Source organism: Silurus aristotelis (assembly GCF_946808225.1).
Source record: "Silurus aristotelis genome assembly, chromosome: 21".
Classification (NCBI taxonomy): domain Eukaryota; kingdom Metazoa; phylum Chordata; class Actinopteri; order Siluriformes; family Siluridae; genus Silurus; species Silurus aristotelis.
The window spans coordinates 1,970,741-1,989,813 of record NC_139594.1 but is presented as its reverse complement, the minus strand read 5'-3'; the positions used below and the strand labels follow the sequence as shown (position 1 = coordinate 1,989,813).

The 19,073-nt window shown below is 36.7% G+C and overlaps 2 protein-coding genes across 3 annotated transcripts in view; one reads left to right on the top strand and one right to left on the bottom strand.

The window, feature by feature from the left end:
* arhgap27l (Rho GTPase activating protein 27, like) overlaps window positions 1-2,169 on the bottom strand; it is a 41,302-nt gene extending 39,133 nt beyond the window's left edge. Inside the window, exon 1 of one of the 2 annotated variants that reach the window (XM_083524360.1) lies at window positions 1,828-2,169. The gene's annotated coding sequence lies outside the window, so the exon portion shown is untranslated. The remainder of the gene's footprint in view (window positions 1-1,827) is intronic. The other variant, XM_083524361.1, reaches the window with a different exon arrangement.
* Window positions 2,170-15,179: 13,010 nt separating this feature from the next.
* LOC310716742 (uncharacterized protein) lies at window positions 15,180-17,967 on the top strand (the record flags this gene model as incomplete). Its single annotated transcript, XM_083524150.1, has 5 exons — window positions 15,180-15,299; window positions 15,656-15,730; window positions 16,235-16,381; window positions 17,516-17,599; window positions 17,709-17,967. 5 exons carry the CDS (start codon window positions 15,180-15,182, stop codon window positions 17,808-17,810), a joined length of 528 nt encoding a protein of 175 aa, XP_083380276.1. The 3' UTR covers window positions 17,811-17,967.
* Window positions 17,968-19,073: the final 1,106 nt, after the last annotated feature.

The window sequence follows — 19,073 nt, the reverse complement described above, 5'->3', positions numbered from 1 at the left end:
CCTCTCCACACACAGACATGCTGATCTTTTAAGATCTAGGTAACTACCCTTGCAGAAAATTTTCATCTTCTCTTGGTCACAGCGTGCCCCGACATGCCTGCGACGGGCGCAGAGAGACGCAAAGCGCCGCCCATGAGCTCAGCAAAAAGTAGCTCTGAAAACATTGGTGTGTTTTTCTCCCTGCTGAGGGAGAAAATCAAGTGCAAACAGCAGCCACGTCTGAGCTGACGGGGGGAGGAGTCGAGGGCAACGACGGCTCCGCGTCCTGCCATAGAAACGCTGTGTTATCTGGAAAAGGGAGTGGAGAACAGGACCTGCTGGTGTCACACAGGCTGAGTGGCGAACAACCTGATGTGACTTTAATGCAGCTCAATAACCCTCTTGTTTGTGTCGATGTGTTTGCCCGTGCTTTTTAACACACACTTAAGTACAGTAGAAACCTGTCAGACTGCTTTTCTGGTTTTCAGGTAATTATCCTTCCTGCTGGAAGATGAGCAGCAGGACAGGAATGACAGTTATGCTGTCCCCAGGTACGATTTATCAAGTTGGAGCAAGTCGGACTGAAAAAAATCTGCTTGGTATCTGCAGGCGGAGGTGGTTGTGCAGAGCGAGGGAACACCCTCCTGCAGGAAAAAAAAAGTCACAAGAGAACAATTGGAGGAGGCAGTTTCCATTCAGCCCATGTTTAAACACGGAAATCTCTTCTTTTCCTCTCTGTGACCTCGCCATGCGGCGTCTGCAGGATGTCCACTCTGGAGAAGATAAAATGGAGTTGCGACCTACGTTCTTCATGATTCATACCCGGTTCCAAGTTTAGCCCAGGGCCAAGGTTGCACATTGCGGTGGGAACGTTAAGCTGGAGCTCTTTTACACGATTCTCCACAAACACTTTACAATGAGCCAAAACTGGTTCCTGCGGTTTAGATCATACACCTTTTCCGCTTTCTTTAACTGGAGCTCAACCGTTCAGTGGATCTATAGCTGATGATACAGAAAAAAAGCACACCTGAGGCCATATCGTTCTTTCACTTTTTAAAGAACTTGAGAACATCCTGGATTCTCAACATCAATCCAGTCAGTTTAAACCCTACCCTTTAAAGACCTCAAAGTAGGATTGAGGCCCGGGACATGGTGTTTGGGAGCGAGTGGAATGTGGCTTGCTTTTGCAGTCCTGCGGTGTCCCGCCCTCGAGCCACACCCACCTCGAATCCACTGGCTCTGGAATGCACCGTACTCATGATCACAGTTTCTGCCTACACGCCACCACGCTTTACAAAAACGCCCCAAAACACCAACGGGCTCAAAGCAGACTCTTGTGCGCCACTCGCATCTGAAACGAGACCATAGTTAAGAACAGAGCACGGCATTAAAGAACTCCACTCAGGTGGGAAAGCCCCTGAGGGTCATTCAGAAAAATTCTGGTAGTAGTCGTAAGGTGAGAAGGCTGAACACTGTTAAAATTAAAATTTCACAAAGTAAAACTCGGCAGCTATCAATTAACAAAACCTCCCATAAAACCACCACAGACGGGCAAATATTATAATAACACGCATTTCATTCATAAAATAGATTTTTATAAAAGTTCTATCAATAAAATGATCCAATCTTTGTTCTTGACTCTGAGACTGTGTCTTCTGTCTGTACACACAAGTAGTCGCCCAACAACCTTTTGATGACATAACTTTTGTTTGGTTTGTTTTTATCCCAAAGACTTTCGAACACTTGACACCAACGGGACGAAAAGACACCGAACGATCAGCTACGAATAAATCACAGGATGAAAGGGGAAGAAAAAAGAAGTGTGTATTAATAGCTCAGAAGGTTTACCTGCTGGAACCGGAGTGCAGCACCATCCTAACCGTACATGCTCTTCAACAATTTCAGCAAACACACAAACACACACAGGTATCCGTCTATTTCTTTGTCTTTCTTCTTTTCTTCTCTTTCAAGGTCCTTTTGCCTTTAAGAGTGTTGCGTCCCTGTCTGCTTCACAGCTTTATCTGTCCACCTGGGGCTCAAAGTTCCAGTGCTGGTGTGTGTGTGTGTGTGTGTGTGTGTGTGTGTGTGTGTGTGTGTGTGTGTGTGTGTGTGTGTGTGTGTGTGTGCGTGTGCGCGTGTGCGTGCGCTAGAACTTTGTGCCGGTTTCAGCCTGCCTCCTCCGTCTGCACTCATTTCCTGTTCCACAACCCAGAGCACACATCATAGCCACAAAAGAGAGAGAGAGAGAGAGAGAGAGAGAGAGAGAGAGAGAGAGAGAGAGAGAGAGAGAGAGACAGGAAGAGAAATAGAGAGTGACAGAAAGTTAAATAAAGTTCAGAAAAATATAAAAGACTATTTATTGACTATATTTACTGTGCTATAAATGACTATTTTATTTGATCTGTTTCTGTACTCATCTTTTATTTTCTCTTGTTTTTTTTATAATAAATTTTTTTGCTTCACGTGCAAAAAAATGTCACTCAGCAACATGTGACTTTTTGCCATAGCTGCATTACTCAGAACAGGAAATCCATCCAGGCTGGAAAAAACACAATGCTCATTAACGAGTGAAATTCGACATGCATGAATGTCATGAATTTGAAGATGGTGTTACGATGATGATGGTTCAGTGGTTAAAGCTTTGAGTTGCTGATCATAAGGTTGGGGGTTCAAGCCTCAATACTGCCAATCTGCCACTCGTGGGCCTCTTAACCCTGCCTGCTCCAGGGGGCGCTGTAACATGGTTGACCCCGTGCTCTGACACCAGCTTCCTGACAACCTGGGATAAGTGAGAACCAGGGGGTGGGAGTTCAGGCTCTGGGTTACTGGTTGGAAGGTTGAGGGGGTCAATCCGCAGTTATGCTAAGCTGCCACTGTCGGGCCTTCGAGGAAGGCCCTTAACTCTTTGTGCTCCAGAGGTGCTGTATCATGGCTGACCTGGTGCTCTGCCCGCAGCTTCCCAACATTGTTGAGATATGCCAAGAAAGTATTTCACTGTGACCAGGAAAAATCACCCTTATAAAGCATTGTTGTTCTGTCCAAAAAGCATGTGATGAGTGCGTTATTTACACAAAGTAAAAAAAAAAGGATTTCCCAGGATTTTTTTACATTTGCTTGAACTTTATATATTATTTTATTGTGTTGTTAATACTTTACTGTTTGGATTTTGCCTTGGTGAACTTCTGTTAATATAACAGTATTAGAAACTCCATTATATGGTTACTATATTAAACACCTTACACACAAATTTGGAGCCACACAATTCTATAGGACGTAGTATTCTAGAGGCACTACTACGAATTTTTCACTTCACTTGAACTAGGAGACCCAAACCTGTTCCAGCCTGACAATGAGCCTGTGCACAAAGCCAGTTCCATGAAGATATGCTTTCCATGGGTTGGAAGATGTGGAAGGTCTCCTGCTATTGAGCTCCAACATTATTGAACACCTTTGAGATGAATTAGTTTGAAGCTGTCCGCACCCCAGGCCTCCTCACCTCACCTACATCAGTACCTCACTTTATTAACACCCCAAACGATCACATGATTGAATCTCCACAAATCACCAATTGGAGACTACATGTGGAATGGGATGTTGAAGCACGTAAAGATCTTATGGTCAGGTGTCCACAAACTTTTGGTTTAAAAAGTGTATAATAAATGCAGTAAATGCACCATCTTCAAGTGAAACAAAGACAAGTATGGTGGCCTGGAGGTACAAAAAACATAGCAACAGCAAACCCAAAAACATGAGCATTACCTTAAAATAGAAAGAGGAGGTTCTTATTAAACAGCACACGCTCGCTGCTTATTGGCCGTAGTGTGCGTCAGTCCGAGAGCTGGATGATGTTATCAGGAAGGAGAAATTTAATGTTTAATTGAACCCCTTTTGCAATTTGAAAATTAAAAACCACTTTTTTAGCATAAAGTTATTAATAAATTGTAAACAGATCTGTGGAGAAATAATAGTGAGAATCCCCTCAGAAATCTCTATACATCTGAAGCATAAAAATGCACACAATTTACACTGTGTATTATAATACTGTATAAAAATGTGTATTTCATGTCAGTAATGATCAGGTGATGCATAATAATGATCAAGTGATGCATAATAATCAGCCTGTTATGTATAATAATCAACATATGATGTAACAGCTGATGTATAATTATAAGAATGTGATGTATAATAATAAAAATTATGTATAATAATGAACATGTGATTATATACGTATAAACATGTGACTTATAATCACATGCTTATTATTATACATCACATGCTCATTATTATACAGCGCATGCTCATTATAATACAAGTATGAGCATGTGATGTATAATAATGAGCATGTGATGTATAATAATGAGCATGTGATTATATAATAATGAGCATGTGATTATATAATAATGAGCATGTGATGTATAATAATGAGCATGTGATGTATAATAATGAGCATGTGATTATATAATAATGAGCATGTGATTATATAATAATGAGCATGTGATGTATAATAATGAGCATGTGATGTATAATAATGAGCATGTGATTATATAATAATGAGCATGTGATTATATAAGTATAGACATGTGATTATATAAGTATAGACATGTGATTATATATGTATAAGAATGTGATGTAAAATAATGGGCATGTGATTATATAATAATGAGCATGTGATGTATAATAATGAGCATGTGATTATATAAGTATGAGCATGTGATTATATAAGTATCAGCATGTGATTATATAATTATGAGCATGTGATTATATAAGTATGAGCATGCGATTATATGAGTATGAGCATGTGATTATATGAGTATGAGCATGTGATTATATAAGTATGAGCATGTGATTATATAAGTATGAGCATGTGATTATATAAGTATGAGCATGTGATTATATGAGTATAAGCATGTGATTATATGAGTATGAGCATGTGATTATATAAGTATGAGCATGTGATTATATAAGTATGAGCATGCGATTATATGAGTATAAGCATGTGATTATATGAGTATGAGCATGTGATTATATAAGTATGAGCATGTGATTATATAAGTATGAGCATGTGATTATATGAGTATAAGCATGTGATTATATAAGTATGAGCATGTGATTATATAAGTATGAGCATGTGATTATATAAGTATGAGCATGTGATTATATAAGTATGAGCATGTGATTATATGAGTATGAGCATGTGATTATATGAGTATAAGCATGTGATTATATGAGTATGAGCATGTGATTATATAAGTATGAGCATGTGATTATATAAGTATAAGCATGTGATTATATAAGTATGAGCATGTGATTATATGAGTATAAGCATGTGATTATATAAGTATGAGCATGTGATTATATAAGTATGAGCATGTGATTATATAAGTATGAGCATGTGATTATATAAGTATGAGCATGTGATTATATAAGTATGAGCATGTGATTATATAAGTATGAGCATGTGATTATATAAGTATGAGCATGCGATTATATAAGTATGAGCATGCGATTATATGAGTATGAGCATGTGATTATATAAGTATGAGCATGTGATTATATGAGTATGAGCATGTGATTATATGAGTATAAGCATGTGATTATATGAGTATGAGCATTTGATTATATAAGTATGAGCATGTGATTATATAAGTATGAGCATGTGATTATATAAGTATGAGCATGTGATTATATGAGTATAAGCATGTGATTATATGAGTATGAGCATTTAATTATATAAGTATGAGCATGTGATTATATAAGTATGAGCATGTGATTATATGAGTATAAGCATGTGATTATATGAGTATGAGCATTTGATTATATAAGTATGAGCATGTGATTATATAAGTATGAGCATGTGATTATATGAGTATGAGCATGTGATTATATAAGTATGAGCATGTGATTATATAAGTATGAGCATGTGATTATATGAGTATGAGCATGTGATTATATGAGTATGAGCATGTGATTATATAAGTATGAGCATGTGATTATATGAGTATGAGCATGTGATTATATAAGTATGAGCATGTGATTATATGAGTATGAGCATGTGATTATATAAGTATGAGCATGTGATTATATAAGTATGAGCATGTGATTATATGAGTATGAGCATGTGATTATATAAGTATGAGCATGTGAATATATAAGTATGAGCATGTGATTATATGAGTATGAGCATGTGATTATATAAGTATAGACATGTGATTCATAAGGCCCTGCTTGGTTTAAGTGAATGTTAATACGATTCTGGATTTGGAGCTCGATTGCAGTGTCTTTGTGATCATGAATAATCTTTATACCAATTTTCTTCCATTCAGTTGGTAAACAGATTCCAGATGTCAGAATGTTTGAAGTTTATTCTCCACATCTGGAACGAAACGTTTAAATGTAATTAGCTTTTTTCAGGTTTTAAACAAGAACTTTATAACAAACTGTCTTATTGTATTAGCGCTAGGTAGCACATGCTAAAGGCTTTAAAACAGTGTATCCACTTTAAATGCCTTTTTTTCACCAGGTGTAGGATTTTCCCCGGCCGCCGCAGATATCTGATTTAAGTAAAGGCTGCATTAATTCGTCACTCTAATCGTGTTGTAATTGACGTTGTAAAGGTTGCAGTTCCCAAAGCCACTGAAATAAAATCTTTAACCTTTTCCACAAGACCCCATGTGGTTTCTAATAATAACCTGTGGTGGTTGAATCGCAGGCACTCGGGCTCTGGTGGCTTTTTCCCTCCCTGCAGTTACCCAAACCCTGCAAGTGTGGCCGAGGAGAAACTGGCGCTCGACTGCAGTCAGTCCTACAAAGACTATTGGGGAGTGTCTTTACCACTAAAACCATAGAAATAGTTTACAAACCCCACCCAGGCAGAATAAAAAGCACACAGTTCTGAATGGACTCTGTACTCTGGTCTGTTAGCATTCAGTGGAATTGTGTAGTTGGAGGATCAGAAGAAACATCAGTCTGCACAAGTCTGGTGGAGATCCGCCAACACACCTATTTCATCGTAGGCAAACATACAGAGAATAATGTTTTAAAAAGCTGCAGAATTGCTGAAATACAATCCCCAGACGAAGGGTTCGATTGAAATCATCAGGCAGTCATGATTTGCTTCATTCTCCTCTGGGAAATATCCATAAAATATACAAAATAAGTTTCTATTTTTGGTTTGAAAATGCGTGACCGTGATGACATGAAGACACTTCTAAAGACAAAAATAAACAAAAATAAGAACCTGAGCAAAATATGCACCTTTAAATCAATTAGTACAAATTGTAGCATAGAAGCAATAGCAAAAAATGATAATAATAATGATATAATATATAAGAATATAAGAATACAACACAATTACCACAGGATTCCAGTAATCCCAGTCACAAAAGGGAGTTTTTCCTTTACCACAGTCGCTCATCAGGGCCAAGCTTACACTTATAAAGAACATCTTATTCATTTTTATCACCACATTATCTGTGTAAAGCTGCTCTGAAATAACGCTCATTATTAAAATACAATAAAAATAAAAAATGAATTGAAAAACACATCAGTCAAACATTTGTGTTAGATCATAAAACAAAAATCGTAGGGCCATTTAGAAATAAATAAACCCATAAAATTTCAAAAACACAAAGGTTTAAAACTCTGTAATGTATATTCTGAATTTATTTATTTCCATCAAGCGGATGTGCGACAATTGTTAAAAGCGCTACACAAATTAAATTGCATTGAACCAAAACGAAGTCAGGATCCAGTCAAATGTTTTGCTGGTTATTAACTTTGAAGGCTGTACCATTTACATTTATGGCTTTTAGCAGAGCAACATAAAAAAAAAAAAAAGACTTTTGAAGTCTCCATCAATGAATTTCATAAACACTGGTTCACTTGGTTGCAGATTTAAGAGTCAATCGGCTTTAAACTCTGTTGGTGTTCCATGTCACAAGCACAAAAATTCAGACATTAGAAGACTACAAAGGACCGTACACACTTCCTGTTGCTTCTCTGCCCATGTTTCACCAACTGTACATCACTAGTGTGAAGAAACAAGCATCCAAAATTCAGTGGTGAACAGTAATGAAGTAAATCTCTTTTTTTTTTACTGAACTTAAGTAGCTTTTTTGTGTATCTGTACTTTACTAAAGTATTTTTATTCATTTTCATTTGGGAAAACTTACTTCAGTACATTTCAAAATCAAATTTCGTATTTTAAAATTTTGTTCAATCTGAAATATGCTTTATTTTTTGCTCTGCTGCCCTCTAGCTGCCACTACTGAGCACAAGAACAGTGTTTATTATTCAGGTCACTCAGATTTTAAGAAATGTCACAATCTAGTTATTTATTACATTGTATATAAACACCACTTTCACATCTATCTATCTATCTATCTATCTATCTATCTATCTATCTATCTATCTATCTATCTATCTATCTATCTATCTATCTATCTATCTATCTATCTATCTATCCATCCATCCATCCATCCATCCATCCATCCATCCATCCATCCATCCATCCATCCATCCTTCCTTCCTTCCTTCCTTCCTTCCATCCATCCATCCATCCATCCATCCATCCATCCATCCATCCATCCATCCATCCATCATCTATCTATCTATCTATCTATCTATCTATCTATCTATCTATCTATCTATCTATCTATCTATCTATCTATCTATCTATCTATCTATCTATCTATCTATCTATATTAGGGCTGTCAATCTATTCAAATATTTAATCGAGATTAATCGCATGAATGTCACATTTTTATCAGTTCTAAATGTAGCTTAAATTAATACGTTTCGTGTTTTTAATACTCTAATCAACATGAACAAATATTGATGATTTATGCAAATGTATGTTTATTTTTAGTGACACCGAACTCAACATAGAGCATGAAGACTACATATCCTTGTAAACTTTTTTAAAGTAATTGGGTTGTTATAAATGAACTATTGTTATGTTTCCACACGGACGGTTTTAACTGCCGGATGTGTTGCGTCATGGCGGATTTTGGTGTTTGTGTTGCGACTTGGTGCATCGGAAAAACAAATGTAAAGTGATTAAAAATATTTTTCTGTGGAGTTTATTTTTTATATTTTAAAAACATCTGAGTAAAGAAAGGACGGCGTGAATAAATGTGTGCTGCGTTGAAAGTTTGAATTTCGCCTCTCATTTATTTATTTACATTTCTTATAAAAAACAGAACAAACAGAAATGCGCACTGTGGAAATCGTGCGTTAATGAAATTAGTGCCGTTAAAATTAATTTGTTTTACTGGGTTTTTTTTACAGTCCTAATATTATATACATATATAAAATATACACATTTTGCATTTCCCCATGGCTGCACCTTCTTTAGAAAATCTACTTTTCCTCCTAAATGTATATACTGTACCCAAGTTTCCATCACCAAGACAAATTCCTTGTGTGTGACAGCAAACGTCGCAACACAACTTATTCCTATTCTAACATAATAACCCGCTTTAAAAAGCTGAGATAAAGACTGTCTATATTTAAGTTTGAATTCAGCTTTATTTGTAGAGCACTTATCAATGTCTCAAAGCAGTTATAAAGTTATACATAAAAATGAATAATTTCAGCACCTATATAACTTTGTTCCTTATTTTTGTAAGTTTATCCCTGAGTGAGAACAGTGGCAAGGAAAAACTCCTGTCAAGAAGAAGGAACCTTTAGAGGAACCAGAATCCCATCCTCATCCTCATCACTGAATGTAAATTGTTATATAGAGAGTTCTCATTCACTTCATGCCTCAAGTCATTAGAAAAGAGTGAAAGAACTGTTGTTGCTAATCTAAGATGCGATCCCAACAGTGTTAATCGCCTTGGTAGCAAATATAAACCACACTGTGGAACATATTTATGGTGTAGTGATCCGACTGAAAAATCTCAACTCTGTACATTAGTGTGGAAAGTGGTAGCTCAGTGGGAATTCTGATCAGCAGTTTGTCTGAGCACCCACAAGGGGAGCCCTTGAGCAGGGCCCTTAACTCTCAATATATCACTTGTATGAATGAGATAAATGGAAGTCACTCTGGATAAGGGGGTCCGAGAATTGGTGTTAAAGCATTCATTAGAGAATAAAAGAGCTTCTTCTCACCTCTAATAAAACGTGCTGGTATATGTATCAGCTCTGCTACCATCTAAATACCTTTAGGTCTGATTGTTACTCTGAGCTAAACTTACATTTAAAGTGTAAAACACCTGAGTATAAGTGTCTCCCTGTCCTTCTGTCTGTGTCCGGGTAAGAAACAACCGTCTTCCTGTCCAGTAAGAGCAGTTACAGAGTCTTTTCCCCTGGACGGGGATCTCATTTCCTGCCAGAGATTCACGCATCCTCCTAATGAGCTCATGCAGGAGTGAAGGCTAAAGTGTGTGTGTGTGTGTGTGTGTGTGTGTGTGTGTGTGTGTGTGTGTGTGTGTGTGTGTGTGTGTGTGTGAGTATGTGGTAAATGAATTGTATGTACGTTTTACAGCTAACAGAACTCAGTGTATAAACTTTGTAAAAACAATAATTGCACCTCTACATTAGTCTCGTCAGCTTCTGCAGAATCGACATTTACAGACGAGGATCTTTACTTTTCCAACTTCAATCACCATCTCTCTCTCTTTTTCTCTTTTTCTCTCTCCCACACTTACATACACATGCACACACACACACACTAACCTTCACTCATCATAGTGACCTCATCATATCATATCATATCATATCATATCATATCATATCATATCATATCATATCATATCATATCATATCGTTACGAGGGTGTAACAATACACAACATTCACGGTTCGTTTCAATACAGATTTTGGAAAAAAAAACATAAAACTGCTTGTCATATTTTTATTACCGCAGTTTATTAATTATTAACATTTACATTAACATTAACATGTTAACATCAACAGTTTACATTTTTTTTTTACTATTTTAAATAAAATGCCTGCTTGGTTAAATAATCTATCAAATTATATTTTACTAATATAATAAAAAAGAAAAAATATATAAAAATACAAAAATAGAATAAATCAAATGAACACAATAAACTATTATATCGATTAGTAATTAGTAAAGTTTAGTAATTAATTTGGCACAAATTAAATGGATTACATTAATAAAAAAATCTGGAATATGGATGCTTCTTAATAAATTATTTGTTTTATATTTAGATTAGTCATCTATTTAATAATTTTTAATTGTATAGCACTTTCAGCAGTAAACATTGTCTCAAAGCAGCTTTACAGAGATAAAGAGGTTATAAAGCAGTATAACAAATTGCATAAGTTTAGTGCCTATGGGATTGTTCCTTATAATTGTAAGTTTGTCCATAATGAGCGATTCAGTGGCGACTGGGGCAAAAAAGAAATGTCCATTCATTACAGATCATTGTTGATGGCGTGAACTGTCCAGTGATAGGTGCTGAAATGCAGAACTGTTCATGCAACCTGCGGTAGAAGACTGTTAATATGGTTGTTATATCTATCTACAACAAACAACTAAATATAACCCTGAGAACAAGACAGTTACAGGCAAATAGTCTACTGTTTAACTGACCGGAACTGACCAGAGCACACTGTTTCTTTAAATCCCTGAAAGTCTAAAGCAACATTAAAAACTCCTACACATAGATCTACATTAAAACAAGAATGACGAAGAAGGTCATCTTCCCCAGCTGAGGGTTCTGACCTTAGTACTAATGCTGACATGAGAAGAACATGTAATGAACAGAAATGAACAGAAATGACGTCCACTTCGAGGATAAAACAAATTCAATTAAAAAAAAAATTTCAGGTTTTTTTTTTTTTAGCTCTGAGTAAAGAAAGGACATCATGAATAAATGTGTGTTGCATTGAAGGTTTTAATTTTTAAGAAATATTATTTAACAGAAATGTGCGCTGCATTAATCGCACGCTAATATAATTAGTGCCGTTAAAATGTATTTGCGGATATATATATATATATATACTGTATATATATGGATCATGTGGAGTGTGGACATTTGACCTCTTTGAGTGTTTAAAGGCTCTGGCATGGAGAAGCTGGTGTTGGATCTGTGATGATCACAAATGTTGAAATATTTCAAGAGTTGCTCAGTAGCTCCCGGTTCAATAACCACAACTGACTGTAAAAGACTGTAGAAAGAACATCAGTCATAATCACACACTCCAGTGCTCATGTTAGTTCTCACTCTCCAGTGTTCTGTAGTGTTTAAAGACTATAATCACACTCTTGATGTCACCAAATGAGGATGAGGTTCTGCTTTTGAGTCTGGTTCCTCTCAAGGTTTCTTCCTCATAATGTTTAATAGAGTTTTTCCTTCACCACAGTCTCCATGCTGCTCATCAGGGATAAACACACATCGTTCACCTTCACTGTTACATTCTGTAAAGCTGCTTTGAGACGATGTGTGTTGTGAAAAGCGCAATAGAAATAAACTTCACTTGACATCTATAATGTCTCTGAACGTTGGCAAAACTAAAGAGATGGTGTTGACATCAGGAGAGCAAAAAGTGCCCATTCCTTACTGATCATCGATGGATCCTCTGTGGAGATCGTCAGAAGCACCAAATTCCTTGGTGTTCATCTGTTGAAGAACTTCACCTGGTCACCAGCTCCATCAGCAAGAAAACCTAACAGCATATCTACTTTCTGAGAAGGCTGAGGAAAGCTCATCTTCCTCTCCCCATCCTAACTATGTTCTACAGAGGAACCACTGAGAGCATCCTGAGCAGCTGCATCACTGCCTGGTTTGGGAACTGCACCGTCTCGGATTGCAAAACTTTACAGAGAATCGTGAGGACGACTAAGAAGATCATCAGAGTCTCTCTACCCTCTATCACGGACATTTACATCACACGCTGCATCCACAAAGCCAACAGCATTGTGGACAACCACACACACACACACCCTTCACACACCCCACACACACCCCTCACACACCCCTTTTTATTCTCTCTCGCACATTGTACTGTATAACATAAAATACAGAAGGTTTACTGGCGGTGCCAGTTTGTGTTTTGTGTATTTGTCCCACACTGTCCTGCGTTGTCTGTCTGGCACTTACTTTAGCTCGGTGTTCTGTTATGTAGCTTTATGTTGTTTTATGTAGCACCAAGGTTCTAGAGCAGGGGTGTCCAGTCGTTTCCACAAAGGGGCCGGTGTGGGTGCAGGTTTTCATTCCAACCAACCAATAGTCACACCCGAGTGTCATTAAAAATGAAGATCATTCGATTTAAACAGGTAGAATTTGATGTGGATTTGCTTGGTTGGAATGAAAACCTGTGATTGGACACCCCTGTTCTAGAGGAACGTTGTCCCACTTCATTGTGTACTGTGTTTATATATATATATATATATGGTTGAAATTACAATATTCTTCTTGACTTGAAGCTGCACATTGACTACTTTAAAATATATACAAGTTTCATTCCTACAATATTGTCCCTCAAAACTAACAAGATGCAAATAAAACTAAACGAATCAACAGTAAAGAGATGAGAAAATGTTAATTATTCTATATATATATATATATTTTTTTTTAGATAGTCAACTAATTACTAAAATCATGTATGTAGTGTACAAGTTCATCCAAACCACACACCTGAGGATAAAACGTCTTTTTCATCTTTGTCCAGTTTGGGAGACACTGTGTCCTCTGAGCTGGTTTTGTCCTCACCGCGATTGAAAAGAGGGACAGTTTGCGATACTGTATCTGTCCTGTCAGCTCAAACCAGCTGTCCATCCTCCTCTGACCTCCCTCATCATCCATCCACACGTAGATGTGGTTCTGCTGCTTTGAGACTGCGCATTAAAAACGCCTATCAAAAGCAGTTCCTGCAGTTTCACAGCAGATGTTTTCCTTCTCTCATGATGTTGGAGCTGAACATGACTGAAGCACTCTCTCTCTCTCTCTCTCTCTCTCTCTCTCTCTCTCTCTCTCTGCCTATGAGAATTAGATGATCGCATACACGCAAAAACGTGCAAACGTGCGCACGTGTTCCTAACACAGTACAGAGTGAACATAATTAACTCTTCATGCGGATTGGTCAGCGTTTAGTAAGAGCTGCAGTACTTATTTTTTCCCACACGGTGGCACTAGAGATGTGATCAATTCGGCCAAATCAGCTTTTTAGGACTTACATCTTGAGTGATTTTTTATTATTATTATTATTATTATTATTATTATTATTATTATTATTATTATTATTATTATTATTATTATTATTATTATTTTATTATAAATTAATGTTTGTCCTGGAACATAAATAGCTATTTTTAAGAAGGTGCAAGTGCTTAGAATTTATTTAATTTAATTTAATTAAATTTAATTTAATTTAATTTAATTTAATTTAATTTTATTTTATTTTATTTTATTTTATTTTATTTTATTTTATTTGGGAGGAGCTTACAAATGTTTTGACCATTATATTCGATTATTCACCTTATTTTCTTTTTTTGGTCCCCAGGGCGATCAACAGTTCAAACCAAACCCAATTTCTACAAATCATTGCAAATTAGACTTAGATTTTAGTTCCATAAGCAACAAGAACTACGTGCTCCTTGTGTATTTTCTGGGGTCTGATTCAGCAAATCAGACGACGAGATCTGACGAGACAGGCTTTTACCAGCCACTACGTCAAGCCATGACATGTACTTCCCAACACACACACACACACACACACACACACACACACACACACACACACACACACACACACACACACACACACACAGATCATTTAATGCCACTACATGTTTAAGATTGTAGAATAACACATTGTGTAATACAAATATGTTTTAATGTTTGTTTGTTTTGTTTGTGTATTTGTTTGTGTGTCTGTTTGTTTGGCTGGTTCCTCCGACACTCTGGTTCCTACGAGTTCGGTTTGTCTTTTCATATGTAGAACCCTTGTCCTTGGTTTACTGGACCAACTGGTTGAAATGACAAGAAATGCCACTTGACTTTTCTCCACACACCTGCGGTAGACCCTTGTCAGGAAATCAAACCTCATCTTTTCTTCTGGGTGCAGCAGACAGGTGAAGCCCCAGTTCCCCGCAACCCTGCTCTTCTTCCAGGGCAATCCGGTTTCTGAGGGTATAAAGCCTCATGTTCCTTCTGTTCATCATCAGGCTTCAGATTGATCATTCTTCATCTATACATCACCAGACCAGAACACACAACACACAGCATGCTGATTACTCTGTATTTGTTTCTCTGTATTTGTATCACACCGGCTGTGTTTTCACCATGCAGCGACCAGCAGGAGCGAAAAAGAAGACAAGAAATCATCTCTAAACTCTGCAGCCTGGTAAGAGCTCCTAACATCTCCTGAAATCAGGATAAGATTTATAACATCATCCTCATTTACATCATCATACTGCTAAGAGCTGAGAAAAACCCCGTTTTATTATCGTCACCATCACCCCCCAAGACTGTTCTATATTTAATAATAATAATAATACTAAGAGAAGAAGAAGAAGAAGAAGAAGAAGAAGAAGAAGAAGAGGAAATTGATTTGCAATGTACAGTTTATAATGACACATAACCCGTTATGATTGCAAATGACTCAACATTGCTTTTCTAATTTTGTTGTTTTCCAAACAACATAAACAAAATCATATTTTAGATAAATACTGGTTGTTGTTGTTGTTGTTGTTGTTTAAGGGTGAAATGAGACCAGTGAGATGCAAAGGCGAGGCAGAAAATATGAAGGTCCTGAGTCCAAAAATCTCGAAACAGGTGAGAACATCTAAGTCTGTATATGTTTGAGGTTTATTTTGTGAAAAAAAACAACGGAAACATTCGATAAGTCAAAAATAAGTCTCTTATACTATATAATCTTGAGTTATGATTAGAGTTTTGTTTGGTCATTTTCGAGTGTTTAAGTCTTACAATTGTGTTCCTGCTGTACCCGAAACCCTCAAGAGCCCACCTTTAAAACCTTCACCTTAGTACCGTCAGTGTCCAATTCGGGGCGTATCGAATATTTAAGGTCCAATTAAGAACCAATTAAGGTTTCACTTTATTCACGTGACCAAGTGAATGATGCTTATAAATAGTACACTACATGATAAAGGAAATACACAAGTGTATAGGAAGATATCATATGATCTGAAGGCGAGATCACGTGATCCCAATTTTGTCCAATTCGTCATTAGGCAACAGGATGTTTTTAAATGTATACATTTTTTAATTGCTTTTTTTCTCCGATGTCCGTTTTGATCCACTTCTTGGCGTGGACAGGAAGAGATCAGACTGCCGGTGTTGGAAATGTCATTTCGGATCCTGTCTGATCTATTGATGAAGAACCCGTCCAGCGAGTGGAAGTCCAGCGACCTGCATGTCCTACAGCAGTTACTCGGACACCAGAGACAGTTCTATGCGACATGCGTAAGCGTTCACACACCGGTCTCATGTCAATTCGGTTTATTTTTAGCAACACATTTAATAAACTGGGGGTCTACAGGACATTCATAAGATTGATGAATAAAGAAGGACGTGTGCCCCCTTGTGGTGGTTTGTGTGAACGCCTTTCTGACAGGGATGTAATTAGTAAGTTGGTGGTCTCAGAGGGTCTGGAGAAAAGCAGAGTAAGTGTGAATACAACGCTGGTAATGTGAACACGTGACTGGAAAAAAAAGTTAAATGGACTTGAGAATTGGATTGAGTTCCGTTGAAACAAATGTTTTGATTCAATTTAACATGAATTCGGGATCAACGCTTTTCCACTGCATTATTTTAGAGTTCAATTGTAATTTCATAAACTACAGTTATTTATTCGCGTCATTTCTATTATTGTGTGTGTGTGTGTGTGTGTGTGTGTGTGTGTGTGTGTGTGTGTGTGTGTGTGTGTGTGTGTGTGTGTGTGTGTGTGTGTGTGAGAGATTATTATATATACTGTGGGTGGAATGTAAGTGGGAACTGAAAACTCTCGAGACCGGAAAGTTCCTGACTCTTGACACTGTTTCCATGTTAAAAAAATCTTCTCCAAAGCCCTGATTACACGCTTTTCTCTGTTAATCAACGCTGTGTTTTAAAACCCTGTTTATGAGGCGTGAACATGTAACTATACACCTTCCTGTGAATCCACTGTTATTATAGTAATACCTTTATAAACCTTATATTTCCCACCTTTAGTGTATGTGTGTATATATATTATTATTATTATTATTATTATTATTATTATATTTTTTTCTTTTTTTTTTTTTACTTTTTTTTTTTTACTTTTTTTTTTTCTTACTTTAAAAGCCTCTAGGAAGCTTTTAAAGTTTGACTACATTTGTATTTGTATTTTGTATTTTTTGCTAAACTAAAAGAAGAGAGAGATACTCTTGATCTTGATCCTGACTGTATCAAGAAATGGATTTTGTTCTTTTCCAGCGGCAAAAAAATATATTATTATTATTACTATTATTATTAGTAGTAGTACTAGAAGTATTTATATTTATTGCTGTTGTTGATGATGATGATGATGATGATGATGATGATGATGATGCTGAATGATCTGATTTGTTTGTGTCGCAGTATCCGGTTGCCAGTTCCACTCATGCTGAAGTGGAGAAGTGGAGCGCTTTCTGGAGCAGTCTGACTGATTATCTCACAGAGAAGGTGAGAATGTCTGCGGCTGCAACTCACCAGAGACATTTCATTCTTCATTTTCCTTATGTTGGTTTTAACTTCTTTTTTTCTTCTCTTTTGCTGTTTTATTTCACCGCAGAGTTTCAGCTCGTGCGCGTGGGAAAGCTCGCGCACAGTCATTCTGCATGTCATGCGCGGTTTCTACATATACACTACAAAGTCTTCAATCAAAATCTGTTAACATCTATCTATCTATCTATCTATCTATCTATCTATCTATCTATCTATCTATCTATCTATCTATCTATCTATCTATCTATCTATCTATCTATTTAATTAAATTGGACATTTTTTAAACTATTTATATAAATATTTATTCAATAAAATGTTTTCATTCATATACGTGTTTGTGTGTCTCTACGTAATGAACAAATCTTAGTCTTGCTATTCCAATTCACTACTAAATCTCACAAAGCCTCTAGAAAAGCATGCCATGTAGGAACTTTGCTTTGTTTGTTCCCCAAGGTAGGGGTTCATAGAATTCCTTGAGAAAAAATTTTTTTTTTAAGAATATCCCTAATGATCATGTCTGAGATTTCAGTTGCTACATAAGCTATCATTAGAGCTCAATCATGTTTTCAACCTTCTTAACTACTCATTTGATAAAATAATGAAAAAATGGACCAACACTCCTCACTTTATGGTCTACCTTATGACTTATCTTAGTCTCCATCCATTCTTGACACTTCTCAGTTCTGGCACCTGGGTTATAGAAGTTCCACTTGATGTTCAAACAACTGATCCGCTAACAGTCTTCAAACATAATCTCTTCCTGTGGAGTTTTAGACTGGTGTCATGATTACTATATGTCCTATACTAGAATATGAATGTATTTATTGATGGAAAACTCAATGCTATAAATGGAAATGGAACAGTCTGTGTCATATTTATATCACTTCCTGACTGCAGTTTAAATTAAACATTTGTATTTCATGTTAAGGTCAAAAAAACTCACAAAAAAAAACGAAAAAAAAACATAATATTGACAAGAGCAGGAACGACCACTATCATTGTCCCTTATGCATCCAGTCATAAATGAAATACAGTGTATTCAGAAAGTATTCAGACCTCCTTCACTTTTTTCGATTTTGTTATGATATGGCAATCATTCAGTTAGATTTTGTTCTCATTAATCTACACTCAGTACCCCATAATGACAAAGTGAAAACAGGCTCGAATCTTTTTGAGCATGATGCAATCTGCTTTGCACACCTGCATTGGGGCATTTTCTGCCATTCTTCTACTCTGAATCTGGGCCTGGTTGGATGTGGAGCATCAGAAGACATTTTCAGGTCTCTCTAGAGATGTTTAACAGGGTTAAAGTCAGGGCTCTGGCTGGGCCACTCTAAGACATTCACAGAGTTGCCCCTCAGTCACTCCTACCTTGTATAGGATGTGTGTTTAGGGTTGTTGTCATGTAGGAAAGTGAACTTTTGACCCAGAC